The 25,967-nt window shown below is 43.9% G+C and overlaps 1 protein-coding gene across 4 annotated transcripts; it reads right to left on the reverse strand.

Moving 5' to 3' along the window:
• Positions 1-328: 328 nt before the first annotated feature.
• On the reverse strand, positions 329-24,184 carry ZNF346 (zinc finger protein 346). Of its 4 annotated transcripts, none has more exons than XM_054717784.1 (7): positions 23,959-24,184; positions 20,535-20,638; positions 19,312-19,404; positions 15,713-15,857; positions 11,724-11,906; positions 3,231-3,324; positions 329-446 (listed from the first exon to the last, which is right to left on the reverse strand). In XM_054717784.1, exons 1-7 carry the CDS (start codon positions 24,131-24,133, stop codon positions 401-403), a joined length of 840 nt encoding a protein of 279 aa, XP_054573759.1. In that variant the 5' UTR covers positions 24,134-24,184; the 3' UTR covers positions 329-400. The 4 variants fall into 4 exon arrangements, with proteins under 4 accessions (XP_054573759.1, XP_028005389.2, XP_054573760.1 ...); XM_028149588.2 differs by having other exon boundaries at positions 11,724-11,954; XM_054717785.1 differs by lacking the exon at positions 19,312-19,404 and having other exon boundaries at positions 11,724-11,954.
• Between the last annotated feature and the right edge of the window lie 1,783 nt (positions 24,185-25,967).

Genomic DNA, 25,967 nt, shown 5'->3' on the forward strand with positions numbered 1-25,967 from the left:
AGTTGTTTAGTTGCAAGGAGTGGTCCAAAACTGACTTGCAGAGGAAATACAGGACTGGAGCCTCATGACATATGGCCTAGAAGGGCCAGGGAAGGGGAAAGGCCATCCCATCCTCTAAACTACTACCCTGTGAGAACCCAAGTCCTCTAAAAGTCCCTCTTTGTCCTGACTTTCAGGGCCCATTCCAAAGGGGAAGAACATGGGTGGGTTTGCCTGAACCAATCAGAGGCTGCCTGTGGCCTGTTCCTGAGGCCTATGTAAGAAAGGAGGAAGAGGGAGCCAAGGGCTGACCATGGTCATAGTCAGGAGGAGGCTGGCTCATGGCTGGTTCAACCTGGGGTGCTGGACAGAAACACCTCTAGTCTTCCAAAGTAGTTGAGTCTTTCCGAATGGGTTGTCTTTACATTGGAATCTGGCCCAGAGATGATACTATTGTTTTTGGTGACCTGTAATATGAGAAGGAACAAAGGCACAGGGTCAGTTTCTGGTGGTTGTAATGGTGCCCCAGTTGCTTATTCTAATGGTAGTCAGCTCTTCTATGGCCTTGGAGTGATAAACAGGACAGCTCTCTTTTACGGAGGGCCACACATATTACACACGATAATGGATGCTTTGCTTACAGCATCCTATTTCATCCTCATGGCAATTTTGCAAGGAGGAGTGGGGAATAGCACCTCCATTTTACATATGAGAAAACTAAAGTTCAGAAAGTATAAGTGACCTGCCCATAGTAAGCTTTTAAGTGTGTAGATTCAGGATTGCAGCCCAGTCCATGTCTTCCCACTATAGCACACCATTTATTCTGCCTAAAGGGCCCACAGGACCTGAATGGTACATAATGACCATTCTCCCCCTCACGCAGAATCTACAGTGGCTCTCCTGTCACTGTCCATTGCACTCTCTGGTCACCTAGTATCACCTGATATCTTATTTATTTATAAATTTGCTTCTACTACCAGAGGGGAATCCAAAGGATCAGGGAACAACATTGGTTTTGATTCCTACAGTAGCCCCAGTGTCCAAATCAAAAGGCCTGGCACATAACAGGTGTCAATAAATATTTGTTGAGTGGATAAAAGCTTATCTCTAATAGCTCCCCTTATTGGTACTTGAACTACATTATCTCTAACCCTCACATCATCCCAGAAGGTGGGGATAATGAGGCTCCATTTGGAAGTGGCAGAGCAAAATGAATGGGCTTTGGAATCAAAGAGGTTTGAAACCTGGGTTTAACTCCAAGTATCCTAGGCAAGTCACCTCACCTACCTGACACGTTTCCTTGGGTTGTAAAAGAGTGGTCCTAATTCAGAGCTGTTTTGAATTAGATGAGATTGTAGCTATACTCTTACAGAAGAGGAACTGGAGGCTCAGAGTAGTTTACTGACTTGCCCAAGGTGACACAGCTGGAAAGTATAGGAATAAAATAGTAAACAACACTAGCATTTTCAAGTATGGGTAGCCTCAGGACAGGGCTCTGGCTGGCTCCAGAATGTCTGTGAAATTGCCACCAGTCAAGGTGTCACAAGCTGCAGACTTGCTGAAACAGGAGAGAGCCTGAAGCTGGGTTGCTGGAGCTTATTTCGAGTCCATATCTAAGAGAAATCTCAAGAGTCCTCCCAGTTAAAAACATATCTACAAATAAAGAGAAAGACCTCCTACAGTGTGGGAGAGGAGACTTAAAGCAGAGTAGAGAGGACCAAGGACATTTTTGACTCCAACATTCTGTTTCTACCACCTTTAATTCATTTGGCTCTGTGAGTAATGCAGAACCAAATACTGAAGTCAAAGTTATCATTTCAGCAGACTTGCCTGCCTGAAACTTACAGATGAGTTTCCTCATCTGTAAAATGGGGATAATTTCTACCTCAGAAGGTTATGTTGTGGCACACTGTCCATACTACACAGTTCCTTTCTGAGAGGCGGGACATAACATGAGGGCCCTCCCTGGCCAAACCCTAGCCTCTTCATCTCACGTGGTGCTATAACCTCCCTGTCAGCATGATGCCCTGAAGGAGCATGCTGTAAGCCAGATAAGCCTCAGTTTGAATTATGGCTCTGCCTCATAGGTTCACTTTTTAAAAAAATACATATTTTTGTTGATTTTAGAGAGGGAGAGACAGAAATATCAATGATGAGAGAATCACTGATTGGCTGCCTCTTGCACACCCAATACTGGGTATCGAGCCCACAACCCGGGCATGTGCCCTGACCAGGAATCGAACTGTGACTACCTGGTTCATAGGTCGACGCTCAACCACTGAGACACGCCGGCAAGGAAGAGGTTCACTTTTAATGGTGGTTGGCTATCTCTGTAAAATCAGAATAATAATCCCTTCCTCCAAGGGTTGCTTAAGAATTACCTGAGAGAGAAACTACTTGGCATATGGCCTATAACAGAACAGGTGCTCAAAGAATGTTAGTCATTTTCAAGAGTACCATGAATAGCCAACTCTCTGTTCTTCTGTTCCCTCAAAGAACTTATCACAGGATGAGAAGAGATAAACCAAAGAATTTATATACTTATATGCATAGCTCATGGATATTAGTAATAGGGGAGTGAAGACCTGGGAGGCCAGGTAGGGACTGGGAGGAGGGTAGGGGGAAATGGAAGATATCTGTAATACTATCAACAATAATATATATATATATATATATATATACATATATATATATATATGTATTTTAAAACGAACTTATAACAATTTGTAATTATTGGTTATTTACTTATGTTTGTCTCCTATCAGAATGTAAGGTCTTGAGAGCAGGGGTTGGATCTGTTGGGGCTACCACTCAGGGTGTTCAATAAACCTTTGATTAATGAATGAAAGAACCTGGTAATACTTTGTAATGACCTGTAGAGGGAGCTCTTGCCATAGAATTGATGGTAGTGAAGAACAGGGTCTTCAGACAAGTGAAAAAAGACTTCTCTAGTCAGATTGCTACAGGCCAGGAAATCCAAGTACTCTTTTCCCCCTCAAGTACTCTTAGGAGACCACCAAGGAAACTGTCTATGCTTCTTTACCAAAACTTTATCCCAGGAGGGGAGAAAGCTAGGGTGAAGCTGATGGGAGAAAAACTTACAGAGGAGATATTTCTTTCTGTTAACTGATCTAATGACTGAGAAAAAGCTGTCCGGATTCCCTTTTAGCCAAGGAGTATCTGGCTTTGTTCTGATTCAGCAGCCCAGAGCTCCTGCTGCAGACCTTGAACTTCAAAGAATGATTACTCACTGGTTCTTGTGTTTGAAGCCGCTGACATGAGCTTGGTACTGTTCTATGGAGTTCAGCACTATCTTACATGTCTTGCATGGGTAGCCCTTCCCGGCTGAAACACACATAAAAGCCAAGATGCTTAGTTATCCAATAAGAAGAGACCTGGGGACCGCTGCTTTTGATAGTGCATGCAAATGTACTAGTACTTCTGAGGACAGAGGGGTGGGATGAGGTCAGGTGACTGGCCATGATGAGAATCCCAAAGGCCTCAATGCTCAGGAGGCATATGCTATGTGCCTAAGTGCTCCCTGAAGATGGAAATCTCTTCTTTCCCCTTTGGGCCACCCAGTTCCAGTGTTTCACCTGGTCCAGAGTAGGTGTCTGTTGAGTAAATAAAAGATTGACAGAACAAAGAGGTAACATTTGGTATAACTGTCTTTTCCACCTTGACTGTACTAAGTGGCCTCATTAAGAATGCCCTTTGTGGCGGTTTGGGCTCCCTACAAGGATTTATTAAGTTGCCATTGGGGGACCCTGATGAAGCAAGAATTGCGACTGTTTCATTCTCATGTGGTAAGTTCTAACACTGGAACGCAACTGAAGGGAACCACATTTTTTGCCACCATGAAGCTGCTTTTGGGATATTGATTTTAAGCTGCTTATTAAGAAACAAAAGACACAGAACTTTTGACTCTCCCCCACTTTCCTGCCCAAGAGATTCAGAAAGACCTGCTTCAGGGAGATCTGAGGATGTCGCCTTCGCCTAAACTGAATTAAGTGTGGAAGTAGAACAAGGCTTCAGGCGGGTGCCTGTTAGCCAGATACCCCAGGTCCCACTGTTTCCGAGTCGCCTAATGGGAATTTTCCTGCCACGTGTGTGCAGCTCTTCCTCAACTCGTGGAAACCCCCATCCTCACTTCTGAAATCTAAGACCCCATTCTTCTTTGTCTAAATGTCTGACATATACAACGAATGGTGCCTGTGTGGGAGGAGTTTTCATGCCTACGTGAATTCCCCATTTGCAGGTATTAAACTTTGATGTTCTTAAAAAGAAAAAAAAAGAATGCCCTTTGCCCAGAGGTCTCTGGGAAGGTGCCACTCTCCTTGGGCTTGCAATAACAGTAATTAATGAAAATGCCTGTTATGAAAATCAATCTGTTTTTCTACCTTTGGGCTCTCAGACTCATTGTCTCACTACCAGGGCTGCTCCGATGACGAAGTGGTCTTTTTCCACGTTGTCTAATAGAGAAATATGGTCAGGAGCCAAAATATGGGCTGGACTCCTGGCTCTGTCTTCATATGACCTTGGCTGACTCCCTTCCCTTTTCTGATCCTCAGCTTTACTCAATTATAAACCAATTATATTACAACTCATAACCATAATACTTATCAATAAAAAGTCTCTATCATTTCTTACCTATAGGACCAGTTACTTAATCTCTCTGAGGTTTGGTTTTCTCATTTGCAAAAGTGAGGCTTCTCTGAAACAGGTTCCTTATCTATAAAATGAGGTCAATGTTGGTATCAACCTCATCAGGTTATTGTAATTACTCAAATAAAAGCATTTGGCACACAGTAAGTGTTCAACAAATGTACGCTTTTATCACTATTACTAGTGACCTGGTGCACGGATTTGTGTACATTGAAAGGAAATTAATTAGAAGGTGGCTGGCAGGGTGGGACTGGGCAAGACAGGCTGGACATACTCTGGAGCTGGACTCGCCCTCGAGCCAACCTTCCATGGCCCCTCCCCAGCCAGCTGCACCTGGGGTGGCGTCGTGGTTTGAAAGGCATCTGCAGAGTGGGGTCCCTCTGGTAGGTGGGGTACTTCGGCCTGGTCTGAGGGGGATCAGGCCGAAACCGACTCGCCAACATCCCCTGAGGGGTCCCAGAGTGCGAGAGGGCACTCTGCAAAGTTGCTGTCGCACAGGGTGTGGAACACAAACACAAGTGTGCAGTAAACCAGATTTGGGGCCGACAGTGCCCCAGCAACAACATAACCCATGGCCGAAGGTGGAATCGCGCGGCCCCGCAAGGAATCAGGCTCCCTCCTCTCTGGTTTTGGGGTGCATCACCCGAGAACCGCTGCTGCCAAGTCACTGCAGCTCAGCAGCTCCTGCATTGAGCGTCTTCCCCCTGGTGGTCAGTGTGTGTCATAGTGACCGGTCAGGTGGTAGGAGGGACACTTAGCCTATTAGCCTTTTATATATATAGATTCACTCTTATGGGTTCCATGAATCATGCTGGCAAAGAGGTGGCGAATATCTTTTAAGCAGCCTTTCATGGCAACTGCAGCTTCTGAGAATCCAACAATCTCCTCTACTCAAATAAGCTAGCCAATGTCCCAGCTCTGTTTCCCTTGTTTCTTCACTTAAGGAGAAACTTCCTGCAATCAGAATTCAGGTCCTTTTTAGACATTTAAGGCCAGAACTCATGGCTCAACACTAACATGGAAAAGATGCATAATGGACTAGTAGAACTACCCTGCCCCAAGGCCAAGAATGGGACCTGGGGTCGGTGTGGCTAAGAGTCACTGATACCCAGATTATAATAGCCTACTCTTATTATCTATTAAGCACTAGGCACCACACCAGAATTTTGGAAATATATGTCTTTAGATCAGTGATGGCGAACCTATGACACGCGTGTCTGACACGCGTAGCCATTTCTGATGACACGTGGCCGCTGAGGCGGCCGCATGCCGAGGATGAAACATTTGCGAAATAATGTTTTTTCCTCAAAGTGACACACTACCCGAGTTATGCTCAGTTTTTTGGCGAAGTTTGACACACAAGCTCAAAAGGTTGCCCATCACTGCCTTAGATTCTTACAACAATTGTGCAAGATAGGTGGTTATCTCTATTTTTCAAATTCGGAATCAAACCCAGGAAGGTTAAGTGGTTGACCTGGGGTCAGAGCTGGGATTTTCCCTCTGGCCATGAAGCCCCTGTTCTTCATGTGTCTCAACTCTTCTATCTCCTTTGTGAGGTACAAGATCTCAACACACTACCTACGCATCTGTAAACTAGATGCAAAATGGTATTTGACACATTATCCACTAATCTGTAAGCTAGATTCAAAATTGTCATTTGAGCCCTGTCAGTGTGACCCGTTTGGTTGAAGTGTATACCAAAAGGTTGTGGGTTCAATTCAAGGTCAGAATACATGCCTAGATTGTGGGTTCAGTCCCCAGCCAGGGTGTGTAAGGAAGGCAAGTTATCAATGTTTCTTTCTCACATCGATATTTCTTTTTCTTTTTTTAAAATATTTTATTGATTTTTTACAGAGAGGAAGAGAGAGGAATAGAGAGTTAGAAACATCGATGAGAGAGAAACATGAATCAGCTGCCTCCTGCACACCCCCCACTGGGGATGTGCCCACAACCAAGGTACATGCCCTTGACCAGAATTGAACCTGGGACCCTTCAGTCCACAGGCCGACACTCTATCCACTGAGCCAAACCGGTTTCAGCACATCAATATTTCTTTTCCTCTCTCTCACCCTTCCTCATTCCCCTCTCTCTAAAAAATAAATAAATAAATAAGTAAATAAGCATGTCCTCAGGCGAGGATTAAAAAAATAAATAAGAGTTAAAATTGTCATTTGGGAAATTGCAGAATTCATCGATGCTCTAAAAAAACCCAATATTTGTTCAGTAATTATCATCAGCTTTTCATTTTACATGTTTGATATTTTGGTTTACCCATGTAATTTCATAAAGTATAAGTCACGAGAGCTGGTTTTTGAACATCTGGCTTATTTGGAAAAACACCTATATCTCCTTCTTTTTACTGCTAAGCCTTCTTTACACGCGCGCGCACACACATGTGCATGTGCACACCCTTTCCAAGGCCAATGGTGGCTTCCTTATATCTAAATTTAATGGACAACATGGATGCTTATGAGGCCTCATCCTATTTGAGCTTTCAACAGCTCCTGAGAGAACTGGTGACTCCTCCGTTCTTCAACATCTCCCGCCCATAGCTTTCAGCATGCACACTCTTGTTTTCTGTCCTCTGGTGGCTCCTTCTCTTGCTAACTCCTGTTTGACTTCCACCATTAATAGTGGCATTCCAGAGGGTCTTTTTCCATTGATTTTTAGAGAGAGTGGAAGGGATGGGGAGAGACAAAAAGAAACATTGATTGTCTGCCTCCAGCACACTGCCCCATCCAGAGCCTGGGATTGAGCCTGCAACTGAGATACATATCCTTGACCAGAATAAAACCTGGGACCCTTCAAGTCCTTGGGACCACACTCTTCCACTGAGCCAAACTGGCGAGGCTCTCTCTAACGTCTTTAAGGAATCACAGTCATTCCCCAGACTTCAACTGCCACTTACTAGGTTAAAATATATGGAACTACCAATATTTAAGTTTCTGATCTACTAAAATGACAATATCTCTAACTCAGACCTCTTTGTTTGAGGTCTCGACCTATATATCCAACTGCCTCGTCGACATCTTCTTCTCATGGATAGCTTAAACTCAAGCTGACAAAACCTGGTTATCCAACAAAATGCTTAAGAATAAATCTGGGCACCACCCTTGACCATTCCTTTTCTTTCATCTCTCACATTCAATGGCCAAGTCTGACAATTCTACTTCATAAATACATCTCAAATCCATCTATTTCTACCTCCCCCACTGCTATCTTAGTCCAAATTCCTGTCTTCTCCTCTATGAATTACTACAATTACCTCAAGGTTGTTCTTTCCCCACTACCCTTCCCCCTTATTCTAAACCATTCTCCACTTTGTAACAATGATTAAATATGTCAATGTCAATGTTTTCTCAGTGCTTTTAGGATAAAAACCCAAATCATTAATATAACACACAATGCCATAAATGGACACTTGCTCACCTCCACAGCATCATTTTGCTCCATGTATCCCCCCCCTCCCCCACTCGCCCCCTGGAAAGCCTTCCTTGATCCCTGCTCCCTCATATTAGGTTAACTCTATAGTATCCCATTTATTTCCTGTTGTAAAGCTTGTCACACTTATTATTTGCTCAATGCCTATTTTCTCTGTAGTCTCATGGAACTTGGACAATACCTGTTATTTACTACCATATATACAATGCCTGGCATGTATTAAGAAAGAGATTAAGAAATATTTCTTGACTACATATGAATTTTATAAGACCTGAAAACTGTCCTATGTATAGGGGTTGAATAAACGGAGGGTTCAGCATGGGGCAGAGGAAGCAGACCTATTTTGTGTAGGAGACAAGGGAAAGTAGGGAAAGAAAGTGATGAGGTGAAGCAGAGGATTGCAGTAACCTGGAGGAGATGCTGAGTGCTCTGGAGGCTGGAAGGATTTGGCTGCCGAAATGATATGCAGGTTTTAGTTCTTGGGTAAATGAAAAAATGTGAGCCTGGAGTATCTATCCCTGGACATCTCACATTTGACCCAAATCGTCATGAGACACTTGCCAGGAGCCCCATGGAAACTATTCTCTGGACCTAACACAGAACTTAACCTGTTTCAGTGCTGGCTCTGCTATTGCCTAGTGTAGGGCCTAGGACAAATCACTTCATCTTTCTGATCCTAATGTCTTCATTTATAAAATGGGGATAATAAAATCTGCACAACAGAATTGTTGTGAGGATTAAATCAGGTAACTACAAGTGAAAGCATCTAGCCTAAGGCCTGGATGACCACAGCCATTGGTAAATGTAGGATGTCTGACTGAATGAAGGAAGGAATGCATGAACAATCTTCGAATGAATTGAAGCCAGCAGGGAAAAGAAATCAACAATCCTTTGCTAAGGCAGAAAGTTGAAGTCACTGCCTGCATACCTTAGTTCAACACTAAAAGTAAGAAGGGTCAGGGTGGGCTCAGTACTTTTGCGGGTAACCTGTACCCAAAAAGCTTTCTGCTAAGTACATTCAGAGCTGGAGGTAGAAGGAAGGTTTGAAGCCAGACAGAGCTAGAGACCTATACTGATGTTGTCTGATTAACATCAGGTCATATCAGCTATATGTCCTTGAGTAAATCACTCTGAGTCTCATCTTTTTATTTGTGAATTTGGAAAACCATGCCTATTTATAGGAATGCCGTGGGATTAAATTATAATGTATATCTATATATAAAAGCCTAAGCAACCGGCCGACCAGCCAGTAGCTATGATGTGCACTGACCACCAGGGGGCAGACGCTCAATGCAGGAGCTGCCAAGCTTCATTCACTTGGCAGTGGCAGTTCTTGGGTGATGTACCTGGAACCAGAGAGGAGAGCCTAATTCCGGGTTGTGTCACCGGAGAACTGCCCTCTCGCAATCTGGGACCCCTTGGGCGATGTCAAAGAGCCGGTTTTGGCTCGATTCCCACAGGCCAGCCAAGGGACCCCACTGGTGCACGAATCCATGCACTGGGCCTCTAGTATTAAATAAAGAGGCACATGACGCCCCTACTCCTCTGTCCAGGTTTTCATGAAAGACTTTGGCTGACCTTTAAAGCAAATGCCTTAAGCAAGAAAAAAAGATCAAGGCTATAGTTCTAGGATTACATATGTAATTTAGACAAATGGAGGAGTATGAGTATAGAAGGGAGGTTTTGGCTTGAGATAAAAGAACAGAATGGCTACAAGTTAAGATAAGCAGCCCAAAACATTGCCGTGCCTGTGTCTTGCCAGTAGAGAAGAGATAATGAGGAAGGCAGGGCCGAGTAAAGGAGAAGCAGGAGCTGGAGCAAAAAAGGGTCAGCTGCAAGAGACCCCTGGGTCATGCTAGCTGGATGCTATATGTTCCTATCAGTTACAGGCCAAAATATTCAAATCTGGTCTGGTATGTCATGAAGTGGGGTTCTAAGGAACTTGGATCTGAGGTTTCCAGATTCCTCAGCATGATACTAATCCTATTAAAGGGGAAGGCACTGCCTGTATGTGGGAATGGTAAGTAGATACCAGTGATCGCTTTCAAATTAAGTCTTAATTTTTTTTTAAAATTGATTTTTAGTGAGAGAGGAAGGGAGAAGGAGAAAGAAAAACATTAATGTGAGGGTGGAACATTGATTGGCTGCCTCCTATACACCTACTACTGGGGATCGAGCCCACAACCCAGGCATGAACCCTGACTGGGGAATCAAACCAGCAACCTTTTGGTGCATGGGCACAATGCCCAACCAATTGACCCACATGGGCCAGGGCTCCAATTTTGAACAGGTTTATAAAGCAGGGTCCTTCAATGGCATTGGTGGAACAATCCTTGGCACCCCACTCAAGAGCTGCCCACTTTGCTTCTTAGCCACTGCTTTGCACCCTTCTCATTTGTGTCAGTATTGCCCAAGGACAGCCTGTGCTGCATGGTGCTTTCGGGTTTGGAGGGTTGTTAGAGAGCCATGATCCCTCCCCTTGCCTATATGTGGTCTGGAACATCTAAGACAACTATATGTTCACCTCTTCAGCACTGTGGGAAGAACCCAGATGGCTCTGAGAATCAGTTTCCCTGAGCCCAAGTTGTTGGTAGCTGGATGCTATGGGGCCTCAAGTATTGACTATCTGGTGCTGGATCTCCTTGGCCTAGGGAGGAAACCCTGAGGACCAACACAAAAGTTCACATCGGCTGCATGAGACAGGAATTGTGCCAGTGTTGGTCACTTCTGTACCTCAATGAAGAAACACACTGGGTGCTCAATAAATAATCACTGGCTGAATGAGAAATTAATCTCTCTTCTCTTCCCCTCCCTTACTATAGGCAGTGAGTAGTTACTGTGATGGGAAGGGCTTCTAACTTTTTGTGAATGCTCATTCCTGTGATGCTGATGAGTGAGCACCTTGAGGTCAGGGGAGCAGCTAATATTCTCAGTCAGAATGGTCTTCACCATGTTATCCTAGGACAGTGATGGCGAACCTATGACATGCGTGTCAGCACTGACACGCGTAGCCATTTCTGATGACATGCGGCCGCCTTCGCATGCCGAGGATGAAAAATTTGCTGCTCCTGAAGATGAAACATTTGCAAAATAATGTTTTTTCCTCAAAGTGACACACTACCCGAGTTATGCTCAGTTTTTTGGCAAAGTTTGACACACCAAGCTCAAAAGGTTGCCCATCACTGTCCTAGGAATACAGGCAGGCCTCAACTGCTGGGAAAGGAGGGGCCCTGAGGACACTCTAAAATCTGGCAGGAGCAGCTGAGGCCTTCGCACAAAAAATGTGTGTGACAGGGAGTTTAAATCAGAGGTTGCAAACTGGTGGCCCCTGGCCCAAATCTCACAGGACTTAACATTTTAAAAATTTAGTTGCACATTTAAAAATAAGAATTCTTATTCAAATCTGGCTTCTAGATTCTTGTGAAAAACTGGTAATAATTGAATAGAGCTGGCTCAGTCAGGCATGCACTTTTTAGCTGACCTATCACCTCTAGGCTCTTTCCCTTATTTAAACTTCCTATCTGGCTTCTGCAGGCATTTCAGTTTGCCTTGTCTGCCCTAAGAGACCTAAGGAGGAAAAGCATAGCCTTGGTGGTCCAGCTCTGATTCAACTATGGGTGTGAGCTGGGCTCCCTTACCTGAGTCGGTGACAGCAGGGTCTGCCAGCCGCCCATAGTGTGCCATGAGTTTGAGCTTGGTCTCCTGTTTCCTGTGTTTCTTGCCCACATAATGTTGATGAGCCATGGCAGGGTCGTTGAAAGTTGCGTGGCAGAGGCTGCAGAACTTGTCTGGGTCTATCATCTCTCTATTCTGGTGTAAGGCTAAGGTGGAGGCCACAAGGAAAGGGTTTGTAAGGCGTTTCGACAGAGCTGCAGTGAGAGAGTTCAAACAGAAACAATGAAAAAACCCAGAAGGTGCCAGGCTTTTGAGTATACTGAATGCAAATGAAGGCTGGTAACTAGTTAATCACACTTGCACAGGGGGCCCTGCCAGGGTGAATCACACAGTGAAAGCCTTCTCTGATTAAGAAAACTGCAAAGATTTGGGGAGCTACTCTGTTCAATAGCTTTAACTACTTTAGGCACATGAACCCTGATTTTCTCACATTCTGAGGAGGTTCTGCACTTCTACTATCAAGTTGTAAATGACAACAGACTAGAGATGAACATGCTTGCAGTCTTTTTATCCTTCAGAAATCGCCAGAACTTCACAGTAAGTGGGTGTTTTATTCCCATCTTCATAGTATCCCCGTTACAGAGCTGGGAGGCAATGTACAAATGTAGAAACTGAGTGTCTAAGGGCTTGCAGGGTCATTTACAAAAGGCAATTATACTGGGAGGCTTTTTGCAGAACACTTCTTTCTGGGGTAAGGTGGGGAGAGAAGAGGATGACATTGACATTTACTAGTCATTACGTGCTTTGTACAAGTATTTTCTCCCTTGGTCCTCAGAACTGCTCCATGAGGTATATATCATTTTGCTGCACTACAGAGAAAAATTAGGGCTCACAGAGCAAATGACTTGCAAAAGACCACCCAGCTAGTGAGTGGAACCAAGGTCTGTGTGATCCTAGACACCATGCCCTCTTTGCTCTGCCAGGCTGCCAGAGTGTGGCAAGGGGACCTGAAGGCTACAGTTCATGCTTTCACCTTCAGAAAAAATCCCTGGCGTTGGTTAGTGAATTCGGTTAATCAGAGCCTGGTATGGACATATGTGTAAGCCTCCTGTGGATCAAGAGGTGTCCGAATGCTGACTGCAGGCCGTGCTGCTGCCTTATAAAGTAGATGCCATAACTCACTAATGAGTCCTCGTGGCTGGAATGGTGTGGATCTAGTAACCACTGATTTACAAATGTGGGCTAGAACCTCCACCAATGGTGGAGGAGGGGTGGGGCTCAGCAGCACTCACAGATGTCTGAGGGGCTCTTTCATCGTGGTACCACTTCAATGCGGGAAGTTTTAAGGATTTTTAGCAAGCCAGAAGAAACTTGCTGGCTTTTCCCAGTGATTTTCCAGGATAGGGAATCTCAATTTCTCTGGCCATTGATTTGTCCTGGTCATTGTTTCAGCAAGTCACTTGAAAAGTAATATACGTGTTGCAGAATATTTAATAATATGAGAAAATATTCAGCATGTGGTACTGAGTTAAAAAGAAAAGGTTATACAGAAATCTGTTTCTTATGTCCTCAATTCTGTAAAGCAACAAAACATACTGGTGATGTATGGAAAAAGACCAAAAGCATAAAGTAAAAGGGCTTTTCAGTATTTTCCAACTTTTCTACAATGAATGTAGATTTTTGACATCAGAAAAGAGATAATGGTTGATATAAAGGTCATTTTTTAAAAGATACTGAAGAGAAGCATCAGAGGCAAATGCTTAAGTAAAGTTAAAGGAACTACTTAATGGACATCCAATAAAAATGAGACCTCTGGGAATCTTCCCTCAAGAAACAGCTTGAAATATGGAAAGAGTATTCTATATTAATGTTTGTTATAGAGTTATTTATAAATACCAAGAAGGGGAGAGGGAAAAACATTAGAGGAATGGTTGAATGTGATATGATGAGATGCCTTCTAGTCATTAAAAATGTTTATAAAAAAGTTTTTAATAATATGAGGAAATACAAATGTTAAATTAAAATGAAAAGAGTATAAAAGAAAACTGCACGCACAATATAGTTATATTATTGTGAAAAGACACATACACGGTTTATATGTGTGTTCTGGTATTTTGAAAGTCACCAACATATTAACAGTGTTTTCCTCTTGGTGGTAGAATTTGGGTGAAAATTTACTTTTTTCTTTGTACCTTTTGCATTGTTTGAACTAGAATTATTCATGAGTATGCATAATTTTTATAAAAACAAGATTATTTAAAGTATTGTATGTTTATATGTTCATATACATGGATTCAATCTAGATACACATAAAACAGATACACACACACACACACACACACACAGAGCAAAAGATAACAGGATAAACAGTACTATAAAATGTTAACAATGGTTACCTTTGAATGGTAAAATTATGGGTACTTTTTCTTTCCACTTATCTATATTTTCCATATTTTTTACAATGTGCTTCTATCACTTTTACATTAAAAATGTTTAATTTCAGAAATATACTAATAACTCATATGATAACAGGAAAATGTGCTTAAACTGAAAGTAAAAGCAGGATACATGTATGACAATTACAACTATACAAAAAAACATACATGCATGTAGCAAAGGCCAAAAGTGGATATGGAAAATAACTTCCAGAATATGAAATCCTTGGGACTAGGCATATTCCAGGGAATTTTCCTATTTATGGAGAGATAAGTCCATATAAAGATAAGTGAGTGATCTTATAAAGTTCTGTTCCTAAGCTGGTTTCTCTTGGCCTAATGTTTAGTATTTTTTTGTTGCCATGAATGGTACCAACACCGACTTTAACGAAAGCCATTATTATTAGTAATAGGCTCCAGGTGGTAGATGCCTGCCCAACTATTGCATTTGTTGTGGGGAATGCCACTCACTGGCTATTTTAATGATGGTGCTACTACTAAAAATAGCAGCTGTCATTTACTGGGCATCTGTTATGTCCTAGGTTCCATATATATTATTTCATCCTCACAACCTATGAAGGTGAGGAAACTCAGGCATGAAGAAGTCAAGTCATATAGATGGTAAATAACAGCCCTAGGATTTAAACCTGGGCATCTGTGAGTTCAAAGTTATTCAGGTTTATAGCACAAATAACTAGATTTGAGTGTGATAAGAAGGTGTATTATAAGTGAATTTTTTTTTACTCTATCTTCAAAGCCTTCCAAAACATTGTTGTCTTGTTTTCATAATACAATAATGTAAAAAAGGATAGTAAGTATTATAGATAGTAAAATCTACTTCTTGATCCAAAATGAAGAGAGAAGCAAAAGTTACCAAGAAAAAATAAAGATCAAAGAAATTTCATTCTTGACTAACTGCAGTTAACAGAGGTTAAAAAATCCCAGAAAGTCAGGAGTTAATGAAATGAAATCAAGGGTCCCAGTGGTGACAAGATAAAGGGGGTTACTTTAGAAGTCACTATACTGGGAATAAATTCATAGCAGTTGCAAACTCAGCTTATGGGGCAATAGTGACAGTACTGAAGTATTCAGCTTTGAAAGGCAAGTCCCTGTCTTGAGAAGAGGCACCTTTGAAGATTGAAGTGAGCAGGGCATGACCTGAGTACACAAAAAAGACTAGGTTTTAGCTTTCAACTTGGAACATATGATAATAAGGGCAGATGGATGCTGGGAGGAAAAAAATCTAAGTGGGAGAGGTAGGAAGCAGAATGCTCTCATGGTGTGCATGGTCTGAAGGACTTTGACACTCCCAAATTATTAGTCAGAACAAAAGCTCAGGGCTAAGACGCTTCTACAGAGAAAAACTGATGTAACCAAATAGAGGTTAGGTGAGTACAACTCTGAGGCTACATTTCAATGAAGCTGAGTCTACTTTAATATTTTTAAGGGCTCCCAAAAGCAGTTCAACCTCTTCATGTCTGTGGCCTCAGTGAGAGTTTCTGGGAGCACCTGGCATTAGTGCCCTAAGGATGGGGGTGAGGGGGTCCCGATATAGCACTACTCAGGAAAACCAGTACCTTCCACCTTAGTGGATTGCTGCTTCAGCTTTAAGTTCTTTGCGTGGGTCTTCCCCAGGTAGTGCGACTGGGCCACGACAGGGGAGGAAAAGGTCATGTTACAGATGGGGCAGCACTGGTTCTTGTCTTTGCTTCTGCTGCTCTTCTGGTTGGGAGAAAGAACACAGGTCTGAACATGTCACTGCTCGGCCAGAATATCTAAAATGGTTCCCCATTGCCCACAGGAGAATGGGTATTCAAGGTCCCGTTCGCACACTACCCCAACCTACCTTTCTGGATTCTTCTCCAGCTAATTCATGCCAGGCTCTACTCACCATTCCCCACTTTATGCTCTGTTAATTTCTTACTTTTTGTGTGGACCATTCTTGCTACTTAGAATGATCTTTACTTCTTTTCTGCCTGGCATATATCCGCTTAGCCTTCAAGGCCCAGGTTAAATATCACATCTTCTGGGAGACTTTTACTCAAGAAAATTATTCAATAAACAATTATCAAGCCACTTTGTGTGACTATTCCAGGAAAAATTAATTTTGTTCCTCCTCCATACTCCCAGAGTGCATGAAACAGACCTCTTTAGCATGCCACTTGTAACCCTAAGCTGACAGTGTAATAGCTTGGGAGACTTTTCTGTCAACATGGACAGCATAGACTGTTTGACTTTGTTTCCTATCCTTAGCAATCTTCTGGAGTCTGGCACACAGCAGAGGCTCAGGGTTTACTGAACAAGTACTAGTAGATCATTGTATTTTTAAAAATTTTTACTTATTGATTTGAGAGAGAGAGAGAGGGAGAGGGAGGGAGAAAGGGAGAGAGGGGAAGAGAGAGAGAATCAATTTGCTATTCCACCTATTTATGCATTCATTGGTTGATTCTTGTATGCGCCTTGACTGGAGATTAAACCCGGAAACTTGGTGTATCGGGACTACACTCTAACCAACTGAACTACCAGGCAACACAACATTTTATTTATTTATTTATTTTTGTTATCCTCACCTGAGGATATTTTTCCATTGCTTTTTAGAGAGAGTGGAAGGGAGGAGGGGGGAGAGAGGAGAAACATCAATGTGAAAGAGACATATTAATTGGTTGCCTCTCAAATGTTGGGGCCAGGGACTCAAACTGCAACCCAGGTACCTGCCCTTGACCGGGAATCAAACCTGTGACCCTTTGGTGCTTGGGTCAACGCTCTAATCACCAAGCCACACTGGTCAGGGCAAGACAATGTTTTATCTTTATTACTAGAGGCCTGGTGCACAGAATTTGTGCACTGGGGGGGAGGGGTCCCTCAGCCCAGCCTGCACCCTCTTACATTCTGGGAGCCCTCAGAGGATGTCCGACTGCTGGCTTAGGCGTGCTGGCTATTGCTGGCTTAGGCGTGCTCCCCTAAGCCAGCAGTGCCACTACCGTTGTGCTTGCCAGTCTTGAGCCTGGCTCAGGGTTTCTGGCTGAGCAGCATTCCCCTTGTGGGAGCGCACTAACCACTAGGGGGCAGCTCCTGCATTGAGCGTCTGCCCCCTGGTGGTCAGTGTGCGTCATAGCGACCTGTCATTCCGCCATTTGGTCGATTTGCATATTACTTTTATTACATAGGATTATTATTATTATTTGTTTAATCCTTATCCAAGGATATTTTTCCATTACTCTTTAGGAAGAGTGAGAGAGGGAAAGACACAGAGAAACATCGATGTGAGAGAAACACATAGAATATTTGCCTCCTGCATGAGCCCAACTAGGGCTGGGACTGGGGAAGAGCCTGCAACCAAGGTACGTATCTTTGACCAGAACTGAACCCGGGACCCTTCGGTCTGCCAGCTGACACTTTATCCACTGAGCAAAATTGGCTAGGGCAAGACAACGTTTTAAACCTTGGCACTATCAATATTTTGGGCTGAATAATTCTTTAATTGGGGGAGGGGTAGCAGCCTGTGACCTTGTTTGAAACTACTGGACCACCCCGAGTTGAAGGAACTGAAATACAATGAGGTGAAGTGACTTGCTCAGGGTCACAGAGTTGATCTTGATTTTCTTTTTCTTTTTTAAAAAAAGTTCTTACTGATTTCAGAGAGAAGAAGTGAGAGGGAGAGAGAGAGATATGATGAGAGAGAACCACCGATCAGCTGCTTCCTACATGCCCCCTACTGGGGATCCAACCTGAATCCAGGCTTGTGCCCTGACCAGGAACCGAACCATAACCTACAGGTTCATGGGTACACGCTTAACCACTGAGCCACACTGGTCAGGCTCCTTTTTTTTAAAAGAAAAAATGTGTATTGATTTTTAAGAGAGAGAGGAAGGGAGAGGGAGAGAGAAATATCAATGTGAGAGGGAACATCTTTTGGGTATCTCCTGTATGCTCCCTACTGGGGATGGAGCCTGCAACTCGGGCATGTGCTCCGACTGAGAATTGAACCAGAAACCCTTCAGGGCATGAGATGACACCCAACCAACTAAGCCACATTGGCCAGGGCTATTTATTATTATTATTTTAAAAAGTATTATTTTTATTGATTTTAGAGAGGGAGAAGGATAGATAGAAACATCAATAATGAGAGAGGATCATAGATCGGCTGCCTCCTGCATGTCCTACACTGGAGTTCCAGCCTACAACCCAGGCATGTGCCCTGACCAGGAATCGAACCTTGACCTCCTGGTTCATAGGTTGATGCGCAACCAATGAGCCATGCCGGCTGAGCTACTTTTAATTTTTATTGAACTTATTGAGGTAGCATTGGTTAGATCCTGACTTTCGGAATTCTAAATTATAAGAAGGGCAAGTAGGGGATCAGTCTAGTGAATTGGAGAAGGGATGAGCATGGCGCTTCCAAATCTTAATAGGAGGCATAGTTTTTATATTCACTGGGTATACACTAGGAATTGAAATTTTACCTTATGATACCCTTAAGAGGTAGAAATTATTATCTCCATTTTATGGATAAAGTACACAGAGGTTAAGTGATTTACCTAAAGTCATCTAACCAGTAAGTTGTAGAGCTAGTGCTAGTTTCTTATCCCATGATGTTTGCACAGCCTCCTATGGAACAAAAATTATAGTACCCCTGAGGATTTTGGGTTGTTTCAGCATAATTCCCACATTATTTCTAAGCCAAAAAGCAAATGTGTTTACATCTCTATCAGAGCAGGCATCTGACAAGGTGTTCCTACCACTTATTGACTCAAAATATTCAAGTGCTGAGCTCAGCTCTTTTCCCTGAACTCAAGAAAGCAGCCTGGCCTCCTTCCACTTTGTTCCTTAAGTAGTGAATAGGCAGCTTCTTGTTCTACTCCATCAAACCACTGGGTGGTAATACACAGCAACGGCTCCATTTCCTAAGCTCCTGCTATGTGCCAGGCTCTGTGTGGGGTCTTTTTCTTTCCCTCATTTTAGTTTGGAAAATCCTAAAACATAGTTGATATTAGCATCCTCTTTTTGATAAAGGAAGAAATCAAGGCTCAGAGAAGTAATAAGATTTGCCCAAGTCACACAACAGGGCTGGAATTTGAAGCCAAGTCAGACTCAAAGCCCATGCTCTTTTTACCACACCAACCTGTCTACTAGCTTCATCAGGAAGCGAGCAGTATCAACATGGCAGCTGGATTACCTGATCTGAGTCTAGCTTCTTCATTTCCCCCTTTAATGTCTCCATTCCATGGATTGCTAGGTATCTCTTCACTTTGTTGGCATGTTTTTTGCTCTGTAAGAACCCAGGAAAAAGATCAAAGATAGCCAAATGCCAATTCATATCTAAGGAAATAAAAAACACTAGATTTTCACCTGATTCATCCTCATAAAACTTTTAAGCAGGAGAGGGTGTGGGAAGAAACCTAGTCTTTTGAGTTCCCACTCTGCTCAAGGCACTTTACATGCTGTCAAATCTAATCTTCACAACAACCTTTGAGAAAATTATCATCATCTCTATCTTGTTTTTGTTTTGTTTAACCCTCACCTGAGGATATTTTGTCCATTGATTTTTAGACAGAGTGGAAGGGGGAGGGGAGAGACAAAGAGACAGAAACATTGATGTGAGAATGACACATTGATTGGTTGCCTTCCCCACGAGGATTGAGCCTGCAACCGAGGTACATGCCCTTGACTAGAATCGAACCTGGGACCCTTTGGTCTGTGGGCCAATGCTCTATCCACTAAGCCAAACCAGCTAGGGCATCATCTCTATGTTATAGATGAGGAAACAGAGGCTGAAGATACTGAGGATTCTTGCCCAAAATGAGTAGCAGAGCTGTGATTCAAACTCTGGTCTATTTAAAGCCAAAGCTCATACTTTCTACTGTACAAGCTACAAGGGAAGATATAAGTACAGGCAGCCCTCGGGTTACGTCAACGTATGTCGTTTCGTGGTTACGTCGCCATCTCCCATTTATTTAGAAAAAAAAAAAAAGTTCCGTCATTTCGACGTATGTACATATGTGCTTTATGTTGTTTATTATTTATTTACCACAAGTAAAGGTCAGGAATTATCGTTCTTTTAAATTTTTTTTACTGTTTCACTTCATTACTGCTGTGTATGTGCTCCATGTGAGTGATGTAGGTGCTTATGTAGGTGGGCTCCCACTAAAATCATGTTACGTCGCGCCGGAGGAACAGATCTCCAACGTAACCCGAGGACCTACTGTATAATGATTCTGATTTAGATGAGAGAAATGGGACTTGGGAAAATTAAGTCAGTCTTCAAGTTACAGTCAACATGCATGGAGGCAACATCTGGGTGGCTAAAAAGGAATTGCACTTCACAGTGCAAGTCGGGAGAAGTGGGGGCTTGGAACTAGGTCTGGAAAGTAGAGCAGTTTTAAAGGTACTATGGCATACCTGGTAGTGTGCCAGCTTCTGAGATTCTGAAATGAGCAAGGCGCAGCAAACCTTACACTGGGTGTTGGTGAAGAGACACTGGTTCTTCTGGATCATATGCTCCACTATAGAGAGGAAAATAAAATCTTTGAGTTAAAAATCTGCTTCAACAGCATTGTCTTTGAACCCTGCCTCAAATGCAGGCACTGAGTAATGGAATGCCATGCTATTATATCTTGACAAACCTCAGTCATTCTTTCCCTACTGCTTTCATAACTCATGCTATGTTCTCGCATCGTGTATACTATTACTTTATAATTCTATGTAAGCCAACTTCATTTTCTAAATAAATTGTTTAAAAAATTTTAAGCTGAGATATAATTGACATATAACATATTAATTTCAGGTGTAGCCTAGTTAACATCCATCACCACTCAGTTACAATATTTTTCTTTTTATGAAAACTTTTCAGACCCACTCTCTTAGCAACTTTCAAATATACAATACAGTTATTAACTACATTCACCATGCTGTACAAGTAAATTCTTTTAAAAAGAAATCTTTAGATCACAAACTAAATAGGTAGCAATAAAAATGAAACAATTTTAGCCAGATACTGGCACAGTGGCTTGGAGCTCTCCCTAAAGAGAACAATAAGAGAGCAGCAACTGGGAAGAGAGGTCTTAAGACAGGGTAGCACCCAACTGAGACTTCTTTCCTGAAAGAACTGGAAGGATTGAAAGACTTGAAAAGGAAATCATTTTCTGTTCTTTTAAAAAATTCATTATAATCATACATTTTGTATCTTTTTATTATTTGTGGAACATTTTCTGTGGAGTTAAGAATGAAGTAACCTTCGTGGGGGGCAGGAGGGACAGGATCGGGCTGAAAGAGATTAATGGGGAAAAAGGAAGACCTGTGTAATACTTTTAACAATAAAGATTAGAAAAAAAATAAAGCAACCTTCAAATTTGCTCCACTAAAAGATCAATAGCTTTTTCTTTTTATTTATTGATTGATTTCAGAGAGGAAGGGAGTGGGAGAGATAGAAACATCAATGATGAGAATCACTGATCGACTGCCTCTTGCACGCACCCTACTGGGCACATATCCTGACCAGGAATTGAACCTCCTGGTTCATATGTCGATGCTCAACTGATCCACACCAGCCAGGTGCATTTTCTAATTATTTACATTTACATTGGTATAATGGTACACATAGAATTGGGTAGAAAACTGTATTGGGGTTTAATTATTAAAAGATTAGAATATTCTTTTAAAAAATATGTATCTTTTTATTGATTTCAGAGAGGAAGAGAGAGGGAAAAGAGAGAAAGAAAGACAGATGTGAGAGAGAAACATGGATCGGTTGCTTCCCGTAAACACGCCGACCAGGAATTGAACAGGTGACCTTTTGGTGCATGGGAGGATGTTTAACTGACTGAGCCACACCAGCCAGGGCTAGAACATTCTTTTTGAAATATCCCCTCACACTTGTCAGAATGGCTATCATTAATAAATCAATAAACAAGTGTTGGTGAAGATGTAGAGAAAAGGGAACCCTCATGTACTGTTGGTAGGAATGCAGATTGGTGCCATCACCATGGAAAACAATATGGAGGGTCCTCAAAAAATTAAAAATGGTCCGGCTGGCGTGGCTCTGTGGTTGGGCGTCAACCTACAAACCGGGTGGTCACAGTCCAATTCTCGGTACAATTACAATGGATGAATTTTATGATATGTAAATTATAACTCAACGAAAGTGCAAAGAGAAAAACAATAATGTGAGTAGAAACTGGTGTTATAGGTATCTACCTAGATCTCATATAAATATTGTAGAGGTGTGGAGACTAGGCAAATGAACTGGTGTGACACCGTACATTAATACACACAGAGACAGTTCACTTTTCAATGCACAGTCGCTGTGTCCTATGTCCTCTGAGGACAAAGGTCACTTCCTCTTCTTGTGTGCACCCAACTCTTAGGCATTCCTCTTCACTATACCCACTACATTATAATAAAACTGCTGCTTCCTGGGCCAGACTAAAAGCCCCTTCAGGGCAAGAACAGTTTTTTCCTCACCTCTGACACCCAAACAGTCTTGAAATAGAGCAGGCATTTGTGAAATTAATGAGAGAAAAATTGTGGGGTTAGGGGTGGGGGAGGGAGGGCACAAATTTGTACATAATAATTTAGGAATCAGGCTAGACTAGTTTTTAAACTGGAGAAGTATATATATACACGAGGGTATAGGTCTGTGTACCACCCCAAACTTAAACATACAGTCCTTGGCTGTGATAAAAAAATTCCATTTTAGCCTTAGCTGGTTTGGCTCAGTGGACAGAGCGTTGGCCTGCGGACTGAAAGGTCCTGAGTTCGATTCCGGTGGAGGGCACATGCCAGGGTTGCAGGCTCCATCCCCAGTAGGGGGCGTGCAGGAGGCAGCCAATCAACGATTCTCTCATCATTGATGTTTCCATCTCTCTCTCCCTCTCCCTTCCTCTCTTAAATCAATAAAAACATATTTTAAAAAATTCCATTTTATTCCAGGGGGCATCAGTTCACAGGTAAACATACTGAACTTTTCAAGATTTGTCTATCATGCAAGCACAAACCATTAGAGCAATCTGATTGCCCTGCAGATTACTTGACAGGATTAGCACAGAAGCCCTGAAAGCTGGTATTCTTTTGGGTAGTTAAGCAGCTAGCTTTTCTAAGGACTGTTAAGAGGGTCACACAACCAGGTCAGGCCAGCTTTTTCCATCTCCTCTATGTCCATCTTACCCACTGCTAAGTAAAATGCAGAGCAAGCTGGAAAGCTGCTTTCTCAGGTTCCTGGCCCCCATCTCAGAAAAGGGTAGGGACCAGACAACTACAAACGGGGGTCAGCCAGGGTTCCATCACCAAGGCCAGCAGGAACATGGGGGTATGAAGAAGGCCTTCTAGAGCCCTTGGAAATTGGGGCATGAGAGAAAGGAGGCTAGAGACATTACGGGTGGGGGAGCCTGGAGACTGGGACGATGGAAAATCAGGGAGAAAGGGTGAGGAAGCTAAAAGTCTGGCGGGATTGTTCTGTAGGTCTCACAGAAGGTGTGGATAGGGACTACAGTCCACGAGCCAGGGAAGAGCTGCGCTCTGGTGGGTGAGGAAGGCGGGGCAGAAACACCCGCGGGCTGAGCGTGAGAAGGCCCCTGACCATATGCACGCAGGAGCCTTGATTTTCAGGAGCGGGCCTACGATGCCCGGTGCTTGGGCCGAAGGTCTGCTCGAGTTCGGGAGTCCGGGCTGCGTCACGCCAGGGGGCGGGCCGGGAGTCAGGGGGTGGGACCACAGAGCCGGGGGCTGGTCCGCAATCCAGCCTCGCGCTTCCGCCACTCTCGCGAAATGGGCAGGCGGGCAAGGGGACTCCTTCCTCCGAGACCCCCACCCTCCCTCTTTCACTCACCTTCCTCCCTCCCCACTGGCTGGGCCCCGGACACTGCTTCCCACAGGCGGCACGCCCTCTCGCGGTCGAAGCGCAGCCCGTCCGGTTCCCGACCCTCCGGCTCCTCCGAGCTGTTGTACGGCTGGACCCCTCCGCTGTCCGTGGCCGGCACCGTACCGAACGCGGGATACTCCATCTTCCCTGTAAACCCAGATCCGCCGATAGAACCGTGGCCTCGCGAGATGTGGCTGGACGGGTGACTTTGCCCGGCTAACAAATCTCGCGAGGTTGGGAGCCGCAAACCGCGTTGCGGTTCCCGCCCTGGCGGTTCTTTTGCCTGGTAACTGCTTGGGATCTCGGACCCTCTGCTGCTGATTCGGAAGTCGGTCAACAATTCTGCAGCGGCTCCCTCCTTTCCGGACGGCTAGTGCAGACCTTGGCTCAGGGGTCTCACTTTGCACACGGTTAGCCTTTGACACACATCATTTCGTTCTCATGAAGACCCTGTTATGTGGGAATATTTTCCCCCTTTCGCTGGTAGGGAAACCGAGGCTCAGAACCTAGAAGTGGTTTACTTGAGTTCACTACTATTAAGTTAGTGATAGAGGAAACTCCATCTCCGCGATTAAATACCTTTTGAGTTCCAACTGTTAACCCCCTGCCAAGACCTCTCCTTAAACTCCTTTCCTGTCAAACTGGTAATTCTGTCGGAGCCACAATCTCTTGCCAAGGTTATTGCTGTGGAGTGCTCTGGTCCCTTTCTTTGCTCTTCAGGTATTCTAAGCAGAACAGCCCCAGTGATCCTCTTGAAACAAGCCCTATCATGACACCCAGATGCTCCAATTCTCCAACACCTTTTTTTTTTTTTTTAATCCTCACCCAAGCATATCTTTCCATTGATAGGGAGAGTGGAAGAGAGAGAGGGAAAGACAGAAATATTGATGTGAGAGAAACACATCAATTGGTTGCTTCCTACATGAGACCCAACCAGGCCCTGGGCTGGGAAGGAGCCTGCAACCAAGGTACTTGCCCTTGACTGGAATCGAACCTGGGACCCTTTGGTCCGAAGGTCAATGCTCTATCCACTGAGCCAAACCGTCTAGGTCTCTCCAACACCTTTTTATCTCTTCAAAAAGCTAAAATCACCCAGCTGGCCTTGGTGGCTCACTTCCAGGAAGCCACTCAGTAAGTTTCAGTTTCTAGGTCTTTTATTTTTTACTAGAGGCCTGGTGCACGAAATTCATGCACTCAGGGGCGGGGGATTCCCCTGCCCAGCCTGCGCTCTCTTGCAGTCTGGGAGCCCTTGGGGGATGTCCGACTGATGGCTTAGGCCCACTCCCTGGCCTTAGCACTGCTGCAGAGGTGGGAGAGGCTCCTGCCACCCCCACCTATGAGCCCGGCTTCTGGCTGAGTGGTGTTCACCCTGTGGGAGTGCACTGACCACTAGGGGGCAGCTCCTGTGTTGAGCGTCTTCCCCCTGGTGGTCAGTGCGTGTCATAGCGACCGGTTGTTCCGTCGATTTGCATATTAGCCTTTTATGCCTGCAGGATTGGGCCAAAACCGGCTCTCCGACATCCCTGAGGGGTCCCGGATTGCAAGAGGGTGCAGGCCAGGCCGAGGGACCCCACTGGTGCACGATCGGGGCCAGGGAGGGATGCAAGAGGTTGGCTAGCCGGGGAGGGACTGTGGGAGGGCTCCAGGGCGTGTCTGGCCAGTCTAACTCAGTCCCAATCGGCCAGACCCCAGCAGCAAGCTAACCTACTGGTCAGAGTGTCTGCCCCCTGGTGGTCAGTGCACATCATAGCAAGTGGTTGAGTGGCTTTAGCATATCATTAGCATATTACGCTTTGATTGGTTGAATGGACAACCGGACGCCTGAACATTTAGCATATTAGGCTTTTATTATATAGGATTTTTATTGATTTCAGAGAGGAAGGGAGAGGGAGAGAGACATAAAAACATCAATGATGAGAGAGAATCATTGATTGGCTACCTCCCGCATGCCCCACATTGGAGATCAAGCTGCAGCC

Source organism: Eptesicus fuscus, chromosome 6, assembly GCF_027574615.1.
Source record: "Eptesicus fuscus isolate TK198812 chromosome 6, DD_ASM_mEF_20220401, whole genome shotgun sequence".
In the NCBI taxonomy this organism is placed as follows: domain Eukaryota; kingdom Metazoa; phylum Chordata; class Mammalia; order Chiroptera; family Vespertilionidae; genus Eptesicus; species Eptesicus fuscus.

Bases quoted from the DNA above. Each gene is read 5' to 3' on its own strand.
- ZNF346 (XM_028149588.2), bottom strand. From the start codon at position 24,133: ATGGAGTATCCCGCGTTCGGTACGGTGCCGGCCACGGACAGCGGAGGG. The intron at 20,639-23,958 runs GTGAGTGAAAGA...TCCTCTCTATAG, and splicing joins GCCAGTGGGGAGGGAGGAAG to TGGAGCATATGATCCAGAAG. The intron at 3,325-11,723 runs GTAAGGGAGCCC...TGTGTGTTTCAG, and splicing joins CCCTGCTGTCACCGACTCAG to CCGGGAAGGGCTACCCATGC.